General features: G+C 36.1%; 1 protein-coding gene across 1 annotated transcript in view; it reads right to left on the bottom strand.

The window, feature by feature from the left end:
- Positions 1 to 24,272, bottom strand: part of r (carbamoyl-phosphate synthetase 2, aspartate transcarbamylase, and dihydroorotase rudimentary) — a 353,839-nt gene that overhangs the window by 243,128 nt on the left and 86,439 nt on the right. The window contains exon 11 of the mRNA XM_090372656.1: positions 20,191 to 20,350. Coding sequence (XP_090228782.1) covers positions 20,191 to 20,350 — 160 coding nt within the window. The remainder of the gene's footprint in view (positions 1 to 20,190; positions 20,351 to 24,272) is intronic.

Genomic DNA, 24,272 nt, shown 5'->3' with positions numbered 1-24,272 from the left:
TAAAAACAGAGAATAGATACAGTTTAGATTCCCAAGTTAGAAAACACATGTTTACAAAAACTTTTACAAAGCTAAGTAATGCGCTAAAGGTCACTGATGCAGTCTTTAGCCAATCATAAAATGATATTTGCTCTGGTCAATGCTTCTGAATGGACACAGACTTGGTGTGCTTATTCACAAATATAAAAAATAAAAATATGCATTTATTTTTCAGGGATTTAGATTATAAGATTTTGGATGATGTATTTTAAAGATATGCTTTATACCATACATCGCATACTTTTGCAAGGTATGCAAAGTGTATTGTATAAAGCAAAGAAGTATAAAACATAGGGGTAGAATTCTTCTCAGCCTGGTCTGTGCTTGTTAACAGCAGAGACTGCTTCTACAGGGATGGGATACGCTTAAATAGAAAGGATGCAAGAATATTTGCTTATGCTATCGAGGCAATGTTAAGTGGATCAGAAAACTGCTAGCTTTAGGGGATACACGGACTAATAGATTAACAGTAGCCGCCGGAAGAGGTGAAAGTGTTTCTTTCACTGCGTCTATTGGAATGAGTAGCAGGCTGGAAAACAAGATGAGGGGTTTCAGAGACTGCTGGGAGTCATCACGGAACAAGTAAATACATGGGCTGTGTTAGGGTAGAATAAGAACAGGTGCATGTATACTTGCATGTACACCAATGATAGGAGTTTGGTAAATAAATTTGATGAATTTGAGGTGTTGATCAGAACAGCAAAGGCAGATATTGGTGGAATATCAGAGATGTGGTGTCACACAGATATAAAGAAACCAGAATTGGAATTTGGAAAGTACAAGTGTGTGTTATGGGTGTTTACTGGCACATAAACTATGCTGGCTATAGCGTGCCTTTGGAGAGTATAATGTGTAATGAAAGGAGAGACAGGATAGGAAGGGAGGAAGGGTTATGCTATTAGTTAAGAAACACAAAATCTAAGGAAGCGCAGCCAGTTGACATGGGTGAACAGTGCAGTGTCGAGTCAATTTGGTGTCTTATAAGTACAGGGAAAGCAAAATTGAGAGTAGGAGTGTGTTATAGGCCAAATGACTCTGATGAGTATAACGAACAACTAAAGGGAGAAATAGAATGGGCCAGTAAATCAGATTGTCTTATAATGGTGGATTTGAATTTCCCAGATATTGACTTACGGGTTGGTCACTCACACACCAGCAAGGCTTTTGTGGATTTACTGCACAATTGTTTTCTACAGCAGCATATTCGGGAGGCAACTAGAGGGAGTAACACTCTTGATCTGATTATCAGTAGTGATTCTTCATGCATTAAGAATCTGCAGATAAGGGAACCACTAGGTGGCAGTGATCATAGTGTGCTGATTGAGATTTACTCAAAGAGATAACTACCATCAGGGTTAGGGAAGGGTTTTTGTTTTTGTAAAAGTGACTATGGTGGTCTGAGACAGTTTTTAAATTCTATACAGTGGGACCAACTGATTATGTTACCAACAGCAAATTCTAAATGGGAAGCATTCAAAGAATTAATCTTGGAAGCTACTAGGCTTTTCATACCAATTAAGAAATACTGTTCAGGCCTAAATGGATGTCAGATGAACTATGTGGCAGAGAAGAAAAATACATGGGATATATATAAATTAACAGGTGACACAGAAGCCTGTGGTAGATATAAACTGGTCTGTAACCAAGTCACAAAGGAGGTTAGGCAGGCAAAGGCAGATTATGAGAAAGCTTTGGCAAAGGATGCAAAGAAAATCAGCAAAGGGTTCTTTACTTATGTAAACTCTAGAAGGAAAGGGATGAATTAGATTGGTCCACTTGATATCGATGGTTGAACTGTTGATGATCTTGCTCAGGTAGCTAACAAACTGAAATATTCTGAATATACATTTACACATGAGGAGTTTTTCAGGGGATGAGATGCCAGAGGTATATTAAACTCTGGCAGTGAGCTAAATGATTTTGTAATAACTCTGAGCAAAGTGGAGGAGAAATTGTTGAAGATAAACATAACAAAGGCACCTGGGGTGGATGGGATCTATCCAGTTATATTAAATGAGGCAGCAAAGGCAGTAAGCAAACTATTAGCCATAATCACAAGAGCTTCCTTGGCCTCAGGGGAAATACCCATGGACATGTGCAAATGTGATCCCAATTCATAGTGGAGGATCAAAGGGTGACACAAGTAATTACAGACCTGTTAGTTTAACTTCTGTTTCGGTGAAATTAATGGAGGCACTGGTTAAAGAAGCACTGCAGGATCATCTGGACAAGACTTCAGTTATAGTTCAGATACAGCATGGGTTTGTTAAGGGGAAGTCAGGTCTGACCAATTTGATTGGATACTATGATGTGGTCACAAAGGAACTAGATGCAAGGAATCATTTTGATACCATATAGTTGGATCTTAGGAATGCTTTTGATTCTGTTGCACATGGAAGATTGCTGCGCAAATTGGAGCAGTGTGGCACTGGAATCAAATTGCTGCTATGGATAAAGGGATGGTTAAGTGGCAGAAGACAGAGAGTGGTAATCAATGGTCACTGCTCTTTGTAAACTAATGTTATTAGTGGATTCCCCCAGGATTCAGTGTTGGTCCATTGTTGTTTGCTGTATATATTTGTTATTTTGGTTTTTTAGGAGCATTAGCAACTGAGGCCATATTGCTCCGGGATATGCGGTGGTCATTCCCTGACCTTTCCGCATCCTCCGTATTTGGTGGTGACGGGCTCGAACCCCGGTCTAATCAAGAAGCGTGTGCTACGCACTGCTGCTCCTTCCCACCTGGCTACGGAGGCGCCTCATTTGTTTTCTGTATTTATTAATGATATTGATGATGGAATATCAGGCTTAATGTCTAAGTCTGCAGATGACATGAAGGTTGGCAGGGTTGTTAATGACACTAATGGCAGTATGCTACTGCAACAGGATCTAGAAAAGTTGAGCAATGGGCTGAGAGGTGGCAACTGAAGTTTAACATTGACAAATGTAAAGTATTGCATATCTGTAGCAGTAACCCCAGAGTAACATATCAATTGTGTGGTACTACACCGAGGGTGGTAGAGAATGAAAAGAACCTGGGGTAATTGTGAAGTCAGATATGAAGTTTACCGAGCAGTGCAGACAGTCTGCAAGGGGCAGCTCATGGTGTCTTGTCAATGATAGACAGGAATTTTTCTAGGGAAAAGGATGTGATTATCCCCCTGTATAAGGCAATAGTTTGTTTGTTTGGGTTTTAATGGTGCATCAGCAACTAGGGCTATAATGTGCCAAAACCACGTCTCATACTAGATAACATATAAGGCAATGGTCAGGCCACACCTTGAATACTGTATACAGGTCTGGAGGCCACATTTTAGGAAGGATGTAGAGCTGCTGGAATGAGTACAGAGAAGGGACAAACAAGATTAGTGAATGGGACAAAGGGTTGGTGCTCTTAACAGTGTCTGGAGACTAGGCACCTGCGAGGTTATCTGATTGAAGTGTATAAGGCCTTGGTTTCAGCATGTTCAGTGCTGATGAGATTCTTCCTCTTGCCCAGATTAATTGCCTGAGGGGACATAAATTCAAATTGAGGAAAGGCAGTTATAGAACAGATGTGCAGAAATTTGCCTTTAGCCAGCGGGTGGTTGATTGCTGGAATAAACTTCCATCTGTTGTTGTGGAAGTTGACAGCTTGAATAAATTAGACAAACATTTGGAGTGAATGGATGGGTGAAATGGGATGTTTTTTTTTTTTTGGCAGATGCTGTATAAGCTTGCTTTCTTGCATCATATGCTTCTACTAATGCTAAAGACAGAGTGAAATGTCAATGTAATGAATTTATGCAGGCAAACAAAAAAAAAAAAAGAACAGGAAGTTGCATAATAACAAATATGTATAACAGAACTACCAGCCGGAAATGCGAAGACTTCAGGCTGATCAGTCTAATGAGCCAGGTGCTAAAAGTCTTCCTCAAGGTGATTCAGCAAAGGATAAGATGTAAGTGCGAAAGTGCACTAGGAAACACACAGTTCGGATTCTGCAGGGGACTAGGCACCAGAGAAGCAATTTTCTGTTTACAAATATTGCTACAAAGGTGCTATGAACATCAAAAAGACGTGTATATATGTTTTATTGACTACGAGAAAGCCTTCGATTCAGTAGACCACGACCGCCTAATTGATCGACTGAGAAAACTTGGACTTGAAAACAATGATATCAACTTTATTACAACTCTCTACTGGAATCAAACAGCCCGGCTTCGCTATGACAACGATCTGACAGACCCAATTCCAATAAAAAAAGGCGTCCGGCAAGGCTGTCCATTATCTCCCATTCTTTTTAACATCTATTCGGAAATGATCTTCGACCAAACACTGGCTGACAAGAACATCGGCATAAAAGTTAACGGACACTACATCAATAACTTAAGATATGCCGATGACACAGCACTAATCGCGGATTCAGAACAAGATTTACAGACCATCTTGAACGAAGTGGACATAAAAAGCCAAGCATGGGGGCTACGAATCAACAAAAAGAAAACAAAGGTGATGAAGGTCAGCAGGACTGCAAGCAAAATCACGATCAAACTAAACAACGAAAAATTAGAGCAAATACACCGCTTCAAGTATCTCGGAGTGCTCATTGATGACCAGCTGAACCATGAGGCCGAAATCAAAAGCAGAATTGAACAAGCCAGGCAGGCATTCACCAAATGGAGAACCCTCCTCACCGACAGAAGCTTGAACATCGTGCTCAAATTACGCACATTGAAATGCTACATCTGGCCAATACTGCTCTACGGTGTAGAAACCTGGACTCTAACATCAGCCACTACAAAAAAGCTCCAGGCCTTCGAAATGTGGCTCTACCGAAGAATGCTGAAAATTCCGTGGACAGCCAAGATAACCAACGCACAGGTCCTGCAGGACATGCACACGGAACGGGACCTGCTCAAAACCATCATCAGCAGGAAATGCAAATACCTAGGTCACATCGCTAGGAACCAACAAAAATATCACCTACTACCACTCATCCTGGAGGGAAAGATCGAAGGCAAGAAACGCCCAGGCAGACCGAAAATGGCATGGCTAGATAACATCAACACCTGGCTTCACATGACAACAGCACAAATTCTACATGCAGCGCTAGACAGAGAACAATATCAAAACGAAGTCGCAAACGCCATTCGGCAGCATTAAAGAAGAAGAAGATAACAGAACTTAGTTTATTAAATGCAATTTTATAATTTTTAATGAAAAATTCAAAAATTGTGTTTTTCATGATTATCATTTTCAATGAAATTAAACTATTTCTGATTGGGAAAAGGACATTATAAATATGAAACCAGAGTCTCTTCCATTTTCAAATTTATAAAACCACAATAAATGCAGCCATCAGATGACATAATGTAAACAACCATATGTGTCATATTGTTCAAAAATTGTTTTTTTTTACAAATTTTGTTATAATAATTATATTTCTGTTACAATGATATTGCATTAATATGAAACAAACAATATTACATAAAGATACATTTTAAATTGGCAAGGGCACATGAGGAAATGATCAGGAAGTGTACAGACCTAAGACAGGAAGTCAAAGAAATGTGGAATATGGAATAATTAATGACCATCCCTGTTTACTGTGTCGCTCACTGACATGGTACCAAAGAGCCTTCACAAGAAATTAGCAGCAATAGGAATCGCAGAGAACACTTACATGGAAGTCCAGAAAGCTATAATCCTGAACACCTGTAGGATAGTAAGAGAATGCCTCAACCAACAGTAATTAAATAATAATAGTGACCTTGCACAACCAACTACCCTATGCACTTCTTACTATTATCCATCACAGGGCAGAAAAATTCCCATAAAGGAGAAAAAAATTTAATAATAATAATAATCCTCTATGACAATTAAACTGAATTTTATGTAATCATGTATAAAAACCTTTACCATGTCTTTAAAAGGAAAAGTAACTAATCACTCAGAATATCAAGGTAATCAGTGGCAATAATTCACATGTTCAGGGTGATGACAGGACCTAATGAATACCAAGATATTGCTCCCAAACAATTGTTGATCCTTCTCCATGTTTGATTATTGGCACAGAACAGTCAGGATGATGCACTTCTTTGACATTCACCAAATGTAAACTCTCCCCGATGTTGGAAAAGGTTGGAATGATGATTCATCTGAAAATATGACACATTTCGTCATCAGTGTTCAGTTTTTGTGCTTCTTACACCATTGCATCCTCTTTCTAGCATTTTTTTATCATCAGTAACAAGTGGCTTGACAATAGCAGCTCTGCCATAAATTTCAGCATTGTGAAGTTCTTGCCTAACTGTCTTACTATACACTGAACTGCTGAGACTAATGTTAAATTATGCAGTCATTTTTTAAGGAAACAGTTATGTTTTTGGGCTACAATCGCTTTCCGTGTCCAGTGGTCTCTTTTAGCATTAGCCTTAGTAGAGGCATATGATGCAAGAAAGCAAGCTTATACAACATCAGCCAAAAAAAAAAAACCTTTACATTTCACCTATCCATTTGCTCCAAAAGTTTGTCCAGTCCTTGAATTTATTTAAGCTATCAACTTCCACAGCAATAGATGGAAGTTTGTTCCAGCAATCAACTACCGGCTGGTTAAAGGAAAATTTCCACACATCTTTTCTACAACTGTCTTTCCTCAATTTGAATTTATCCCCCCAGATTCTGAGCAGGAGAAAGAATCCTATTACCATTGAGCCTGCTCAAACCATTCAAGGCCTTATACACCTCAATTAGATCAACTCACAGGTGCCTAGTCTCTAGACACTACAATTTGCAGAACTTAAGCCTTTCTTGGTAAGACCACCCCCTTCTCTGTACCATTCTAGCAACTCTACATCCTTCCTAAAATCAGGCCTCCAGACCTGTATGCAGTACTCAAGGTGTGGCATGATCATTGCTTTATACAAAGGGATAATCACCTCCTTATCCCTGCTAGCAAAATTCCTGTATATCATTAATAAGACACCATGACTTGCTCAGAACACTTCATTCTCATTTGGTCAGTTTCAATTTCCTGCCATAATTCATTCTATCAAATTATGTTTTTCCAAACTTGGTGAATGCAGACATCACTTTTGTTACAGTTGCTCTGGATACATTAGATAAATCAGCAGTTTTAGTCACCGATCCCCCCTTACGAGAGAGGGGGGAAACATCTCTGAATGTTCATAAATACTTCAAATAGCCATTACAAAAACTTCTACTTTCATATCAGATGTTTCCATTATTTTGTCCATTCTTTATATAAACTGCAATACAAGAGATTTGTAGGGTAACTAAATGATCTGGGAAACATGACAAATTACATGATTAGCACAGTTTTCAAGAAACAGAAACTACCTCCTGACCATTTGTTTAAAGCAGTAGTTTTCAACCGGGGTGCCGCAACAACATTCCAGGGATGCCATGTAATTTGGGTTTAAGTTATTTAAACTTATATATTTTTTAATTTATATATTTATTTCATTATAAAAAGGTGTTGGTATCTTTTTAATTTTGTGGTGATCTACTACAATTCATGTTTATTTAGTACCTCTATATAAAGAATAAAATTATTATTCTTATATAATTTATTATAATTTGTATTATGAATTGTAATTTTGTTAGTAGTTATATAATTATAATAACTATCATATTACATTTTTTTAATATTATATATACAGGGTGATTCACTACCAGTGCGACAAACTTGCAGGAGGTGTAGGGGGCACAAAGACGAATCGGAATCACATAGCATTGCAGGGTCCGAAATGCCTTCATCGTGCGGTAGAGGACGTTGAAGAGGAGGTCGTGTGAACAGCGATCCCGCTGGAAGTTAGCATTTGCGAACCGATTGCTGAGGCAGTAGGATGGACGAGTATTCAAACGTTGAACTGGCCGACATGCACCTCGCGTATGGAGCTGCGGACTGTAATGGGCGCGCCGCTCTGCGCTTGTACCAGGAACATTTCCCGCACAGGCGTGCTCCTCATCATACGATTTTCGCACGTGTGCACAGAAGGTTACGTGAGACTGGTTGTTTCACGAAAGGTACCATGAATCGAGAGCGAACGACGAGGACGCCAGACAATGGAGGAGAATGTCCTACATCTTGCAGAAGGCAATCCGAGTACGAGTATTCGAACGATAGGCCAACGATTGGGTATTTCCCAATCCACTGTATGGAGGATACTGTCAACAAACCAAATGAGTTCATACCATCTGCAACGCGTCCAATCATTGGAGCCTGCGGATTATCCACTCTGGAGGCCTTTTGCTACTTGGTTTCTTCAACAGAAACGGTTTGCAAATGCTGACTTCCAGTGGGATCGCTGTTCACACGACCCCCCGTTCAACGTCCTCTACCGCATGACGAAGGCATTTCGTACCCTGCAATGCTATATGATTCCGATTCGTCTTTGTGCCCCCTACACCTCCTGCAAGTTTGTCGCACTGGTAGTGAATCATCCTATATATATATATATATATATATACACACACACACACACACACACATACATACATACAGAGAGAAAATTGGATCTAACAGTCAAAAAAAATTGGGTAGGGGTGCCAAAGTAAAATAAATTACTTAGGGGTGCTGTTATTAAAAAAAGGTTGAAACCCACTGGGTTAAAGCATGAAAAGTGAGAATGAATTACATGAAATTAATTAAAAAACTAAAACTTTAAAAATTATGGAAAATCCTAACATTGATTTTCATGCAGACATCAATTTTTGTGATGTGTGCACGAAGAGAGAACTATTAGTTTACACAATGTAGGTTGGATGCACAAGTTGTAAAGTTTGCCAGTAGTTTAACGTTAAGAAATTGAAGCTATGAGTTTTGTCAGCATCATTCAATTACCAAAGCTTCATAAAGTAAGTAATTTATAACTGGAATTCAGTTGAATTAAAATTCTAGTAGAATCAATATTGTGGGTTAGTGCAAAAGACGTGCATGTTGACTAAGTTCTGTGGAATGCTAATTTGTAACTAGATTAGCTTGGTGGTAGTAAAATCTGGTATTAGACATATTCGTTGCTCTGTATTTTATTGTAGTACTAACTACATAACAAATGCAACAGTTTTGCCAGCATTGTATCAGACAGACTATATTATTGGTATCCTGGATGGTATATTTGAAAGTGTCTTTATAGTTGTTGAAATGCCTACTAAGTCTATTTTAAGAAGAGAAGATTAAGGTATTCTCTGCAGTATTAAAATAAATTTTAATTGCTTGGCCAACTGACTATGGTATGAAAAGACTATTTTGTGTTTGTTAACTTGACTGTTTTATTGCAAGAGGGTTACTCAACCTATTTCTTTTACTTGCATTATTGTTTCATTGATTAATTTAAGTGGATATTTCCTCCTAGAAAAAGCATTAGTAAAATATGGTGCACACCACATATTGCAATTACAGATAATCTATCACTTTTATGAAGTCACAATCAGATGTATATGAATACAGAGAAAAAATGCCATTCATTATAATTAGACTTTAGTTTATGCTATCACTTTTTTGCCTTATCACGATTTATGCATGTGCAACGGAAGTGATTATGTAACATCCTGATTCGTTCTTAAACTCCAACACATTGCATGCCCAGTTAATACTGTGGCTTCATACATTTTATATGGAAAGTTTGCCAATATCATTATTCTGTGAAAGAAAGAACTACATCTGTACCCTAACCAATTGGTTGTTTTCCATTATACAGCAGAGGTTCCCAAACTTTCTCAGTTCATGGAGTCCTTAGTGTCTCAGTAATTTTTTCATGGCACTCCTAGGCCAAAAGAAATACCTGTTCAGTTTATTAAGTAGTTAGGCCCAAACAACTTAATAAGTAAGGTTGAAACTGTGATAATGTTGACACTGTGAACTACCTTGAGCTAGTAGTTCACGCAGTGTCCTACAGATGCTGAGTATCGCTGTGTTTCCCCTCAAAAATTTAAAATATCCCGCGGCACCCCTGTGAGTTTGCTGGGGCAGCGCAGTTTTAGAACCGCTGGTATACACAGCATTAATCCTTTTCTAATTCTGGATTTTAATTTTTTTTTTTTTTTTTTTTAACAGTTTTTATGGAATTCCATACAAACATTAAAAACAAATAAATTCATACACACCATCAATCAATAAAAATCATCAATAAAAAGGGGCAGTTTCATTTTTTACTGATGACTTATACTGCTTGATTTTCATGTTTTCATTCTGTCCACTTTCTGCTTTTATGTATATATTTCTACCCTGCATCAGTAAATAATGCTGAACAGCTGCATTCCTGTTTCTTGGTTATTATTATCAATTGATTATTGTTATCACTTTAGCTGAGTCCCAAAGTGACCACAAGAAGCAACATCCACTGTATTGTAATTTTGCTGTTAAATTGACTTCTTTGTAACAATATAAATCTGTATGATGAATAAAATGGATTTCTTATTACTGTATGGATGAGATAAATAAAAATATAGGTACTTTCCAGCACTTGTATCCTTCCAAAAAATTCAAAATTTCAACTGCTTATTGTACTTGAAGATGTTCATTTAAAAATTGATCCTGTCAATGGTTTCTAATTCTAAGATGTATTTCAGGCTACTGTGCATTGAACTGAACAGTAAAAAGAAGTAATCAACTGTTTGCCAGTCTCGTACAACAAGTAGATCATCAGTATAATGAATAAATAGCCTAACAGCTGATAAAAGAGGGTTCAGAATATGATCTACTGATTTAAGGTAGATTTTTGAAAGGGGGATTGAAATTTCCAACCTTGTGGGAGGGTCTGTAATCTGTTTGTATATGTCTGAGTCACATCCAAAATGTCTTGGACAAGGAAATGTTAATTTAAAAATTCTGTCAACAGTAAGGGTTGTTGTTGTTATTTGGTTTTTAGGAGCATTAGCAACTAAGGCCATATTGCTCCAGGGATATGCGGTGGTCATTCCCTGACCTTTCCTCATCCTCCGTATTTGGTAGGCACAGGCTCGAACGCCGGTCTAATCAAGAAGCGTGTGCTATGCCCTGGTGCTCCTGCCCACCTGGCTACGGAGGCGCCAGTAAGGGTTGTGCACTGCTTTAAAATGGTGTCCTGCAGTCTTTGTCAACATTAGTATATAAAGAGATAACATTGAATAATGCCAGGATATTGTCAGATAATTTAACATTACTGATTAATGCACACATGTGAGAAGTATTAAGAACCCTCAAATTCAAAAATTTCATGAGTAGAGAGATAAGGTTAATGATAAAGGAAGATAAATATCTATATGACACTACTGAATGAAACAGGCATTCTTGTTTGTGCAATTTTACAGTACCAAAAACTACAGCATAATGTTATTTCTAAGTCTGATATCTTGTTACATATGCAAAATTATTTCTTTATTGCTCTAAAGTATCTAAGAAAATTATCTACTTGGTTTTTTTTATGGCTTAATGAATAATTATTACCTATGATATATGTGTTAATATGCTGAATAACCCCTCTGAAATCTCAATCAACCTTAACAAAAACAAAACTAGTCGTTCTATACCTTAGTCTGTCAGCCAGACAATTAAAAATGTTTTGTTTTGTTTTATTTTCTAATAGACATCACCTTAATCTTCTCGTCTTACAACAGATTCAGTATGCATTTCAACAACTATAAGGATTCTTTCGAATATAACATCCAAGACACTAATAATATAGTCTAATGCAATGCCAGCAAAACTGACACGTGTTGTAAACAGTTTGCTTTTTTGGCTGCACACATGAAGAATGCTTTAGAACAGTACATTAAATTACTGATAATACATTAAACGATTCTTAAAATGGTACATGTCTTGTGTTCATAATGGGCTTCTTTTATTTTTAATTTTAGTGCAACGATAACAATGTTTACTTTTACAGGTTTCCATAGTTGCTGTTATAACTACAGAAGACTTGTATTTTGCTAAGCTGAACGGGCTAGCCAAGTGAGTAAAGTGCCTGCCTGGAAACCCAAAGGTCACGGGTTCGAATCCTGCCTCTGGCTTGGATCAGAGTAAAAATGCAAAACCTTTGGGAGGTGCATTATGGCCACAGAAGCCAATGCACCAAAAAACAACTTAAAAAAAAAAGGTATTTTGCTAAATGGGGCAAATTTTTCCAAAATTCAACTAAACTGCCATTAAATCTGAAGATAAGCAACATTCTGTAACTAGTTAGAGCAGGCCACAATATCAGGCACATGTAAATAATTAATATTCACTACACTCAAAAATATTTTAGAGTACAGGGAATGTTAATATGTTAATTTTTGTTTAACTAAAAGAGAATGAGCAAAATAAGATATTTGGAGTTTAGTTACAATATTAAACCTCTTGAAAGGTTCTATTAAAGAAAAATAACTGTTGTAAAAGTTTGAATAACTAGAAAATTTCACATTTTTGAACAAAATTCTAAATTTAGTGTCTGCCTGATTTTGCATTATTAAAAACAGTGAATATGAACCGTATTTTAACAATGTTTGGTTAAAAATTTCCCAAAGTTTTTCAGACCAAACAGAAAATTATATGAAAATTGTAGTAAAACAAGCTCCTAGAGAGGCATAATATGTTACAGCTTTTCTCTATTTCAAGCCTCTCAACTAAAATTGGCTCACTAATTTTTCTTAGTTTATCTCTGAGAGAGAGAGAGATTAATTTCAACAAAACACAATATAATAAAGATATAAGTTTTAATTTATGTAACATATTACAAACAATAATAAGATTTTAAAGCACAATTCAAATTATTAATATTTACCAAGAAATCAACCTGATAAGAAAACTTAAAAATTAAATACAGTGGACTACACCTTAACTGGCTCCTGCTTAATCATCCTCTTTCTGGGAATCTGCTGTTTATTATAGCTTGCCCACTTTAAATTTGTCCAATTTTCAAAAAACAGTTATACTACTTAAAATTATTTCACACAGATCATATATTACATTAATAAAATCTGATTCAGAGAAGTTTAAAGAATCTGATTGAACACACAAGTTGAAAGAGGGATATTACATGGTTATTCATCTTATGGATATTAAATACAGTAAGTGGTCCTAAGTCTACTCTGTAGAAAGATTAAGCTGCTTTATTGAAAATGTTACAAAATTACTGAAACAACTCAATAGAAATATTTAAGCAGGTTGACTACATTTTTAAAGGTTACTGTTCATTTATTCTGATTCCTTTTCCTGTTACAGTAGCTAACAGATTGTGGAATAATAAATAAAATGAATGTAATTCACACAAAAACTAAAATTTGCTGGTTATGACATCTGGTGTGCTTTTTCAGATGCAGCAAAAGCTTTAGTTTTTTGCGACTTACATTACATTCATTTCTTCTATTATTCCACAATCTGTCAACTGCTGTCCAATTTTAATAAAACAACTATCCTACCTAATTCTAATAAGAGATTAAACAATGCTAAACTGCATATAAATTTTAAAGGCAAAATAAATTAGCATTACATTTATTATTGTGTCAGTGTTTTAATAGCATTAGCAGAGGCATAAGATACAATAAAGCAAACTTATAAAGCATCAGCCAAAAAAAAAATTAATTAAAAAAAAAACCTTCCCATTTAACCCATCTATTTCACTCCAAATGCTTGTCTAGTTCTGCCTTGAACTTATTTAAGTTTCCAGCCTCCACTGTTGTTATTTGGTTTTTAGGAGCATTAGCAACTAAGGCAATATTGCTCCGGGATACGCGGTTGTCATTCCCTGACCTTTCTGCATCCTCCGTATTTGGTGGTTACGGGCTCAAACCCTGGTCTAATCAAGAAGCGTGTGCTACGCGCTGCTGCTCCTTCCCACCTGGCTACAGAGCCTCCACTACAATAGATGGAAGTTTGTTCCATATATATTAAACCACTGGCTAAAGGCAAATTTCCGCACATCTATTCTAAAATTGTCTTTCCTCGATTTGATTTTATGTCCCTCAGGCAAGAAGAAGAATACCATCAGCACTGAGCTTGCTCAAACTATTCAAGGCCTTATACACCTTTTTTAGATCACCTCGCAGATTCCTAGTCTCCAGACACTGCAATTTGCAGAAAAGCCTTTCTTTGTAAGAGCAACCCTTTGTTCCATTTGCCAATCTCGTTGCCCTTCTCTGTACTTGTTCCAGCAGCTCTACAACCTTCCTAAAATGAGGCCTTCAGACTTATACAAGGGGATAATCACTTCCTTATCCCTGTTAGAAAAATTCCTGTATATCATTGACAGGACACGAGCTACTCTTGCAGCCTGTCTGCACTGTTCAAAACACTTCATATCTGACTCCACAATTATCCCCAGGTGCTTTTCATTTCTACTACCCTGAGTGTAGTACCACACAGTTGGTATGTTATTCTGGGGTTACAGCTACTCATATGCAGTACTTTGATCTGTCAGTGTTAAACTTCAGTTGCCACCTCTCAGCCCATCTGCACAACTTTTCTATATCCTGTTGCAGTAGCATACTATCATTATTGTCATTAACAACCCTGCCAACCTTTGTATAGTCTACAAACTTAGACATTAACCCTGATATACCTTCATCAACATCATTGATAAATACAGAAAACAACATTGGGCCCAACACTGAACCCTGGGGGACTCCACTAATAACAACAATAGTCCACGAAGAGCAGTGTCCATTGATTACCACTATGTCTTTTCCCACTCGATCATCCTTTTAGCCATTGCAGCAACTTGTCCTTAATGCCATACTGCTCCAATTTGTACAGTAGTCTTCCAAGTGCAACAGTATAACAAAAGCTTTCCTAAAATCCGAGTATATGATATCAAAATTATATTTTGCATCCAGTTCATTTGTGACCACATCTTAGTATTCAATCAAATTTGTCAGACAAGACTTACCCTTAATAAATCCATGCTGTGTCTTAACTATAACTACAGTCTTGTCTAGATGATCCTGTAGTGCTTCTTTAACCAATGACTCCATTATTTTTCTTGGAACAGAAGTTAAACTAACAGGTCTGTTAGTTTAACAGACCTGTTAGTTAGTTAAACTTCTACATCTCCAGGGGACACATTTGCACATCTCCAGTCCGTGGGGACCTCTCCTGAGTCCAAGGAAGCTTTTCATAATTATGGTTAAGGGCTTGCTTACTTTCTTTGCCGTCTCCTTTAATATAACTGGATAGATCCCATCCATCACAGGTGCCTTTTTTATATTCAATTTCAACAATTTCTCCTCCATTTTGCTCTCAGGTATTACTAGTAAATTAATAAGAGGAGTAAACCTCAATATAGTACGTGGAACACTTCCGTATGATACCCTCCAGAAATTAAAACGGAAAAAACGAAAAAATCGACAACTTACCGGTACATTAAAGTAAAATATAAAAGTAAGGAAGGAAAATCGTTTTGAATATTTTCGTTAGATTCTTTTAATTGCGTTAATTTGAATTTTAATTGTTTTGAATTGTGTTAAATTGATTATTTAATTATTTATATTTTACTTTAATGTACCGGTAAGTTGTAGATTTTTTCGTTTTTTCCGTTTTAATTTCTGGAGGGTATCATACGGAAGTGTTCCACGTACTATATTGAGGTTTACTCCTCTTATTAATTTACTAATATTATTATCAACGTAGAACATATTGAGTATTACAGCTCTGATTCATACTATCTCAGGTATTACAAATTCATTTAGCTCCCTGCTAGAGTTTGATAAGCTTCTGGCCTCCACTTCCTTACAAACCTACTCATATGTGAATGTAGATGCAAAATACTCATTCGGTTTGTCAGCTACCTCAGCGGGTTCATCAACAATCGAACCATGTATATGAAGTGGACCAATCTGATTCATCCCCTTCCTTCTAGAGTTTACATAAGTAGAGAAATCTTTGCTGTTTTTCTTTGCGTCCTTTGCCAAAGATTTCTCATAACCTGCCTTCACAAAAAAAAATTTCTTTTTTTTTTTTTTTGTTTAGAAATCGCAAAAATGATGGGTAAACGCAAACGAGTATTCAAAAGTTTGAAAACGGTGCATCCATTAAATCTCTAAAGAACCACTATAATGTTGGTGACCAAACCATACGTGACATTGTAAAAAATAAATGGAAGCTATTAGATTTAAAATTGATATCGAAAAAAATAAAGGGAAGCATCGTATTGGACATGCGAGTAGTGCGTGGTAAGTTTTTTATCTATCGCCATATTTTTTACATAGATTGCTAAACATTTTTGGATATAGTAAGTCCCCGACTTACGTAACTTCGAACTTACGTTAATTTTTTTCACTCAATTTTTCCTTTTCTTTTTCAGGACTGTAAAATTTAAAACAGAATAATAATGATAAGCAATCAATAACGACAATCGCAGCATGTACAAATTGCATAAGTGAGATATGGAGTAACAAGCTTAAAAATAGGAATGAAGAGAAGACTTAAAATTTATTTAGGTTTTTTTTTTTTTATATGACTGAAGAGTGAAGGGAATTACATTTCATCATAATAACATAACCACAGAATTCCAGCTATCGGTATTATCGCAAATGCAATACAATCGAGTTTACTACCTGTTTATAATGAATTGCGCTAACAAAAAGGCCCAGTAACCTGGAAAGTGCAAATTGTTTTTATTGTTTTATGGTAGTGACCTCCAGAAATGTGTTTTAATAAAATGTGAGCTCGTGTGGGGTGATAATAGTGAGTTTTTGCCTTAACCCCGTGAAGTTCTTTACAGAAAATTTCATTTTGACAGTTATCATGGTGCCGACTAAGAGAAGCGACAGGGGTACTAGTAAATCTATCAAAATAATAAAAGAAAGGAAAGCACTCGATTCAGATCAGAAAATTAAAATAAGGATGTTTGAAAATGGTCAAAGATGAACCAAGTATTGCAAGGAATTTAGATTTATCAGTGTCAACAGTGAACACAATAATAAAGGAGAAAGACAGAATACGAGAAGCGGTGAAAGGATCGGCACCAATGAAGTCAACTATAATAACCACGAAATACATATTAGTTTTTACTGTACAATTTCTTCCTTTAATGTTTTCTTATGTACCACTCCAGCAACTTCATCGCTGTCCCCAGATAGTTTTTAATTGAACTAATTAAAAATATACAACTATTTTTCTCTATATATATATAACTAATATATAACTAACTAATCAAAAATTATATAACTATTTTTCATTCTTCTGAGGATATTATGTGGTTTTTGTAATTTTGGCATATCACAGATGTAGGAGCAATATTTTATTAGCCATTCCCGAGTTATATAAAACTTGACTTACGTAAGAAGTCCTGGAACATATGTCGGGGACTTACTGTATTTTTCGATTAACCGGGAAATCGATTATCCAGGATTTTTATTTTACCATCTATCCCGGAAAATTGAGAGTCTACCGTATGTCATACTTATAAAATGATTCAGTTTATTGACACAAACTGGAAAGAAAACTTTATAGAAATCATTTTAATAACCCAATTTGATGAAGTTTTGAAATCCTTTGTGGATAACATTTTCAAATCTAGAGGAAGGAAAAATAAAGTGATTGTAAGAATTTTCCCTTCATCTAGGAATAAAAACAGTGTTGTTCAATCTCTTATTATAATTAGTTAATTCCCATGTATGTCTTTCCCCAATAACTGAAATCCTTATTGAAATTATTTCTTATAGGTTATAATTCAAATTCAGAAAAAGAAATCAATTAATAGGCATCAACAATGAAAAACAGTGATTTCTTGACATATCACCAAACTGTTTTTAATGAGGTGTTTTCAGTTAACTTTGTAACATTTTTGATAAAACAGTAATAATTTTCACATGTGGTAACTTAACATTGCTTACTATATTTCACCTCCATAATATAATCTGAATTTAAGATCTTCAATAAAATTGGTTGTTTTTATTATCTCATTTTAAGTATTAGTAGAGATGTGCCATAAATATTCTTGCTATTATCATGAAAATTCCAATTTTCATCATCTATTTCTGATCTGCACCTAACCACTAATTTTATAGTGGCTTGATTTCAAGTACAAAAATCATTTTATGATAACTGTACAATTTCAAATAACTGCACTATATGATAAAAAGGTACATCTTTAAAAAGACTACTTTGTTTCCAGCTGTTATCAGCAGTAGTTTCTCCTCCACTGGAATTGATAAATATATTTAATCAGGGAGTGCTATCGGGGCAGTCCTGTTTGGATCTGTTCAATTTGTAGTTTTTATTTATTAAAATTTATTAAAACCATCCATTTCCACAACAAATGATTAGCATTAGCAGAGGCATTTGATGCAAGAAAGCAAGCTTATGCAGCATCAGCCAAAAAAAAAAAAAAAAAAAAAAAAACCACTTCACCCCTCTGTTCGTTCAAAATACCTGTCCAGCTGAGCCTTAAACTTATTTAGGCTATCAACCTCCACCACAAGGGATGGAAGTCTGTTCCACCAACCAACCACCCGCTGGCTAAAGGCAAATTTCCGCACATCTATCCTACATCTGTCTTTCCTCAATTTGAATTTATGCCCTCTCAGGTGATTATTCTGAGCTAGAGGAAGAATCCCATCAGCATTGAGCATGCTTAAACCATTCAAGGCTTTATACACCTCTATCAGATCACCTCGCTGGTGCCTAGTCTCCAGACACTGTAATTTGCAAAACTTAAGCCTTTCTTCGTAAGAGCACCCCTTTGTTCCATTCACTAATCTTGTTGCCCTTCTCTGTACTCGTTCCAGCAGCTCTACATTCTTCTTGAAATGAGGCCTCCAGACCTGTATACAGTACTCTAGGTGTGGCCTGACCATCGCCTTATACAATGGAATAATCACCTCCTTATCCCTGCTGGAAAAATTCCTGTATATCATTGACAATACTCCATGAGCTACTCTTGCAGCCCGTCTGCACTGCTCAGAGAACTTCATATCTGCCTGCACAACCACCCCCAAGTCCCTTTCATTCTCTACCACTGTCAGTGTTGTACCACAGAGTTGATACGTTGCTCTGGGGTTGCTGTTTCCCATGTGTAGTACTTTACATTTGTCAATATTAAACTTCATTTGCCACCTCTCAGCCCATCTGCTCAACCTTTCCAGATCCTGTTGCAGCAGCATAGTGTCAGTAGTGTCCTTGACAACCCTGCCAACCTTTGTATCGTCTGCAAACTTGGACATTAATCCCGATATACCATCATCAATATCATTTATAAATACAGAAAACAATAATGGACCCAACACTGAGCCCTGAGGGACTCCACTAATAACATCAGTCCACTATGAGCAGTGTCCATTGATTACCACTCTCTGTCTTCTCCCCCTCAACCACCCCTTTATCCATAGCAGCAATTTGCCTCCAATGTCACACTGCTCCAATTTGTGTAGCAGTCTTCCATGTGCAACAGTATCAAAAGCCTTTCTAAGATCCAAGTATATAATATCAAAGTTATTCCCTGCATCCAGTTCTTTTGTGACTGCATCATAGTATCCAATCAAGTTGGTCAGGCAAGACTTCCCCTTAACAAAACCATGCTGTGTCTGAGCTATAACTGAAGTCTTGTCTAAATGATCCTGCAGTGCTTCTTTAACTAGTGCCTCCATTAATTTTCCTGGAACAGAAGTTAAGCTCACAGGTCTATAATTACTTGTGTCAGCCTTTGATCCTCCTTTGTGAATTGGGGTCACATTTGCACATTTCCAGTCTATGGGTACCTCCCCTGAGTCCAAGGAAGCTCTCATAATTATGGCTAAAGTGCATTATTCTTTTTACAATGAATGAGAAAAAGTAGCTTTTAGTGAAAGAAATTTAAGTGTCATACTCATTAAAGTGAAACAAACTGAAAAAAAAAAGTTGTTTGTAATTTAATTGTAGGACATTATACCTATAGTGAATTTGTACCTCCAGCTGTATCTATTATGTACCTCTATCCTTGAAATCCTTATTGAAATTATTTCTTATAGGTTATAATTCAAATTCAGAAAAAGAAATTGAAAGGTAAATTATTGTTCATTTATTGATTTCTTAAGTTGAAAATTTAACCCAGGATAAACCAGCTTTTTGATTAACTGTCTACTCTAGTTCTGTTAATGCCTGTTAAGTAAAGAGTCCACTGCATATAAAATAATTAAATTAGAATAATGCATAAAAAGAACTCCACACTTGTGAAGCTCTTACATTGTATTTAGCACTAAATAATTTCAAACCTGAGAGCCAGAATAATCAAATTCTCCAGCCTGGCCAATTGAAAGGCCACCAGAACCAAGAATTAAGACTTTTTTTGGTCTTTTGGTTGAAGAGAAAAAATCATTAGTTGTAGGTACTTTGTACTGCAAGTAAGCTTGGATACGATCTTTCACTGAGGGCCTACCACACAAGATTAAATGGAAAGGAAGTATAACATGAAGTTAGGTCATGCACATGCTAATACATATATTTATACATATCATATAACAGTTTGTTTGTTTGTTATTTGGTTTTTAGGAGCATTAGCAACTAAGGCCATATTGCTCCAGGGATATGCAGTGGTCATTACCTGACCTTTCTGCATCCTCCGTATTTGGTGGTGACGGGCTCGAACCCCGGTCTAATCAAGAAGCGTGTGCTACGCACTGCTGCTCCTTCCCACCTGGCTACGGAGGCGCCCATGTAACAGTTGTCAACCATTTTATTGTTACTGCATAACCTGAAAGGTCAACATTTAAGGCATCAATAGCTCGTTCCAAAGCATTATTAGGTCAATCCACACAATTTCAATTTATATAAGTAAAAAAAATAATAATAATAATTAATTAAATAAAATAATAATAATATACGCCTGTAACGCAAAACCAACTACCAGGATTACAAAAAATGAATTATCCAACCCTTTTCAGAAAAAGGGAAAATAAAAATCCCTATAATTATAAAGCAAAAATTTCTGTATACAGTAGACTCTTGATAATTTTAAGTTGAAGAGAGAGATATAAAAAAAAAAAAAAAAATTTTTGAGTTATAAAAAATCAGACTTATTGAATTTTACATTTTCTATTAAAATGAGTTACTGTATAAATAACTTGTTTTTAAGCATTCATTTTTAATTGAGTTTAAATAACTCATTTTATTGAAGCACTGTTTTAGCACACAAAAATTTAGGTTAAAATTTAAACGTATACAGCTTTATAACTACAAAATTGTATCATACTGTATTAAAAAAATGTAAACAATCTTATACACTCACTTTATGAGAAATATTCAGGGAAATCAGTCTGGTATGTTTTCAATTTCCATTTCACATTGTCCTTACAGTATGGTTTACTACAGGGAAGTTAGAAGACCTTCAATAAATCTACAAAGTACATCTACTGCCTTCCAAGTTTCCTAACAAACAGGCACATTAATTCCTTCTAATACATCATCCAGTTTCACCCAGTTGTGCTTGTGTTTTTTATCTGGGAAATTATCTACCTCAGCTAAAGTCGATTGACCGATTTCAACATTGCAATCAATGTTTACAAAATTGTCAAATGAAACCTTTGATTCGTGCCCCAAGTAGAAACTGTAGAATTATCACAGAAATTATTTTACATATGGGATTGTGGCCCTCAAAACATTGGTGGCTCACCAATGTTTTGATGGCCACAATCCTTCCGTCTGATGAAAACAAACTTACCTTGATTAAAAGTTCTTTTTCACTCTTCCTGGAGCCAGTTCCTTTGTGTTTTCACTCGTCATTGTTCTGCGAGAGTTGCTGCCCATTAACCTTTCAGTGAAAGAGACTCATGGACAGCAGCCCATTTGCAGTTTTCCTATTTTTTTTCTTCACATTGTGTACACTGACAATTACTCCCTGTTTTCTTTTTTTTTGTTTTGTTAACTTTGGTTGCATTAATAGCTATTCAGAAATATCATGCTTGTGAATATTCAACTTTGGTATAGTAAACAGCTTTCTCCAGTGGAAGCCACAAATTGTATCACTCCTTTCAAGTTTAATATTTCCTCTACACACAAAATGATTTCATCTCAAGATACTATTACATCATCCTGAAAAACTAGCATGATTTTCATCATTATCCTGTAATATTAGAGTGGTATTGCATCATCTTGTTTATAAAAGCACCATCCACCTGCTGCTATCTGTCTGCACTTTCTGTTTAGTAGTGATATGGTATGCACTCAGTTCACTCCAATAAAGAAAGTGCAATTATTGCTCTTGATATGGAAGCTTTTCTATTCGACATATACTGCAAAAGTTAGCTATAATGATCTCTACTGTGCTAAGGTTTGTTGTGTTTTCTGCGAGGCGAACTGATTGAAGTGTATAAGGCCTTGAATGGATTTCAGGCTCAATTGCTGATGGGACTCTTCCTCTTGCTCAGATTACAAACCTGAGGGGCATAAACTGAAAATGAGGAAAGACATTTGTCGAATAGATGTGCAGAAATTTTCTTTTGCCAGCGGGTAGTTGATTGCTCGAACAAACTTCAGTCTGTTATTGTAGAAGTTGATAGCTTAAATAAATTCAAGGCAGAACTAGACAAACATTTTGAACAAATGGATGGGTGAAATGGGAAGGGTGTTTTTTTTGGCTGATGCTGTATAAGTTTGCTTTCTTGCATCATATGCCTCTACTAATGCTAATCATTATCACATGGATCATTTTACATCCTTCTCATCTTCAACATAACTTATTTACTGTAAGCTAACTTGAAACAATTTACAACTGTGGCTTATAGTAACAGTGTTCCAATATATTGCTTGCTATTCTCATTGCATGCACTAATCTTGACTGGCTTACGTGATTTCAAAGTTTCACAGAACAAACATAGGAAGTACAGCTAAAAACATAGAAGTTCCTGTAAATGTATATCTGAAAAGTTAAAATATAAAACTGTGTAAAAATGGGCTATGAACAGTACAAAATGTACATACTAACATTGCCATGAATAGTGTTATTCTGCTATATGAATAACATCAGTTACTCAGTTGTGAGTGACATATGTGGCAGAATACACACTACAGTGACGTGTTTGTTACTTGAGTTTCGGGTTCCACAACTGCCTTGTTGTTTACAGAATGGTATTTTTGTTAAAGTGATGTTATGGGAGACCTACAAATCTGTTTACTTTTCTGAGTTAATTGATATGGTTTTAATTTATGGTGAAATTCATAAGATTTCAACAGCTTCTTTTCACTGATACACAGAAAAAAAATTTCCAACTGATAAGTAATAAATTGTAAAAACATTTGCTGCAGCAGAGAGATGAGAAACAAGCAGACTGAACTGTTATGAGCAAAACAGCGGTAGATCGAGACTGATGAACCACAAATGTTGAAGAGCAAATACTTCATGCTGTACAAGTATCTCCTACCAAATGTACCAGGTTGTCAGACCACAAAATGTTTCATCAGCCAGCAAATGGGGGACATTACACAAACAGCAACTGTATCTATTTCATGGAATGCCTGTACAAGAACTGTTAACATAACATAAGGAGAGACAGGATAGGGAGGGAGGAGGGGTTATGCTATTAGTTAAGCAACGCATAAAATCCAAGGAAGTGAAGCCAGTCAATATCACTAGACAGTGCGGTGTCAAGTCAGTTTGGTGTGACATAAGCATTGGGAGATCAAAATTGAGAGTAGGAGTGTATTATATTATATTATATATAAATTATTATATATATAGAAATATATTATTTCTTATTATACTCATCAGGGCCTAATGACCCTGATGAGTATAATAAGAAACTGTACAGGGAAATAGAGTGGGCCAGTAAATCAAATGGGGGATTTTAATTTCCCAGATATTGACTGGAATTTGTGGGTGGGTCACGTCACTCATACACTAGCAAGGCTTTTGTGGATTTACTGGATGTTTGTTTTCTACATCAGCATGTTCGGGAGACAACTAGAGGGAGTAATACTCTTGATTTGATTATCAGTAGTGATTCTTCATGCATTAAGAATCTGCAGATAAAGGAACCACTAGGTGGCAGTGATCACAGTGTGCTGAAGTGGGATTTACTCAAAGAGGTAACTACCATCAGGGGTTAAGGGAAGGGTTTTTGCTTTCGTAAAGGCGACTACAATGGTCTGAGACAGTATTTAAATTCTATACAGTGGGACCAACTGATGATGTTACCAACAGCAAATTCCAAATGGTTTTAAAGAACTTATCTTGGAATAAGTTTCAAGATAAGTTCCTAACTTGGAAGCTACTAGGCTTTACATACCAACTAAGAAATATTGTTCAAGGTTTAGGCCTAAATGGATGGCAAATGAACTAATGAGACATATGGCAGAGAAG

The sequence above is a fragment of the Mastigoproctus giganteus genome, chromosome 4 (genome assembly GCF_048544385.1).
Source record: "Mastigoproctus giganteus isolate SK-2022 chromosome 4, ASM4854438v1, whole genome shotgun sequence".
NCBI classification, from domain to species: domain Eukaryota; kingdom Metazoa; phylum Arthropoda; class Arachnida; order Uropygi; family Thelyphonidae; genus Mastigoproctus; species Mastigoproctus giganteus.
The sequence above is the reverse complement of the archived record's forward strand: the minus strand, read 5'-3'. Positions and strand labels throughout refer to the sequence as shown.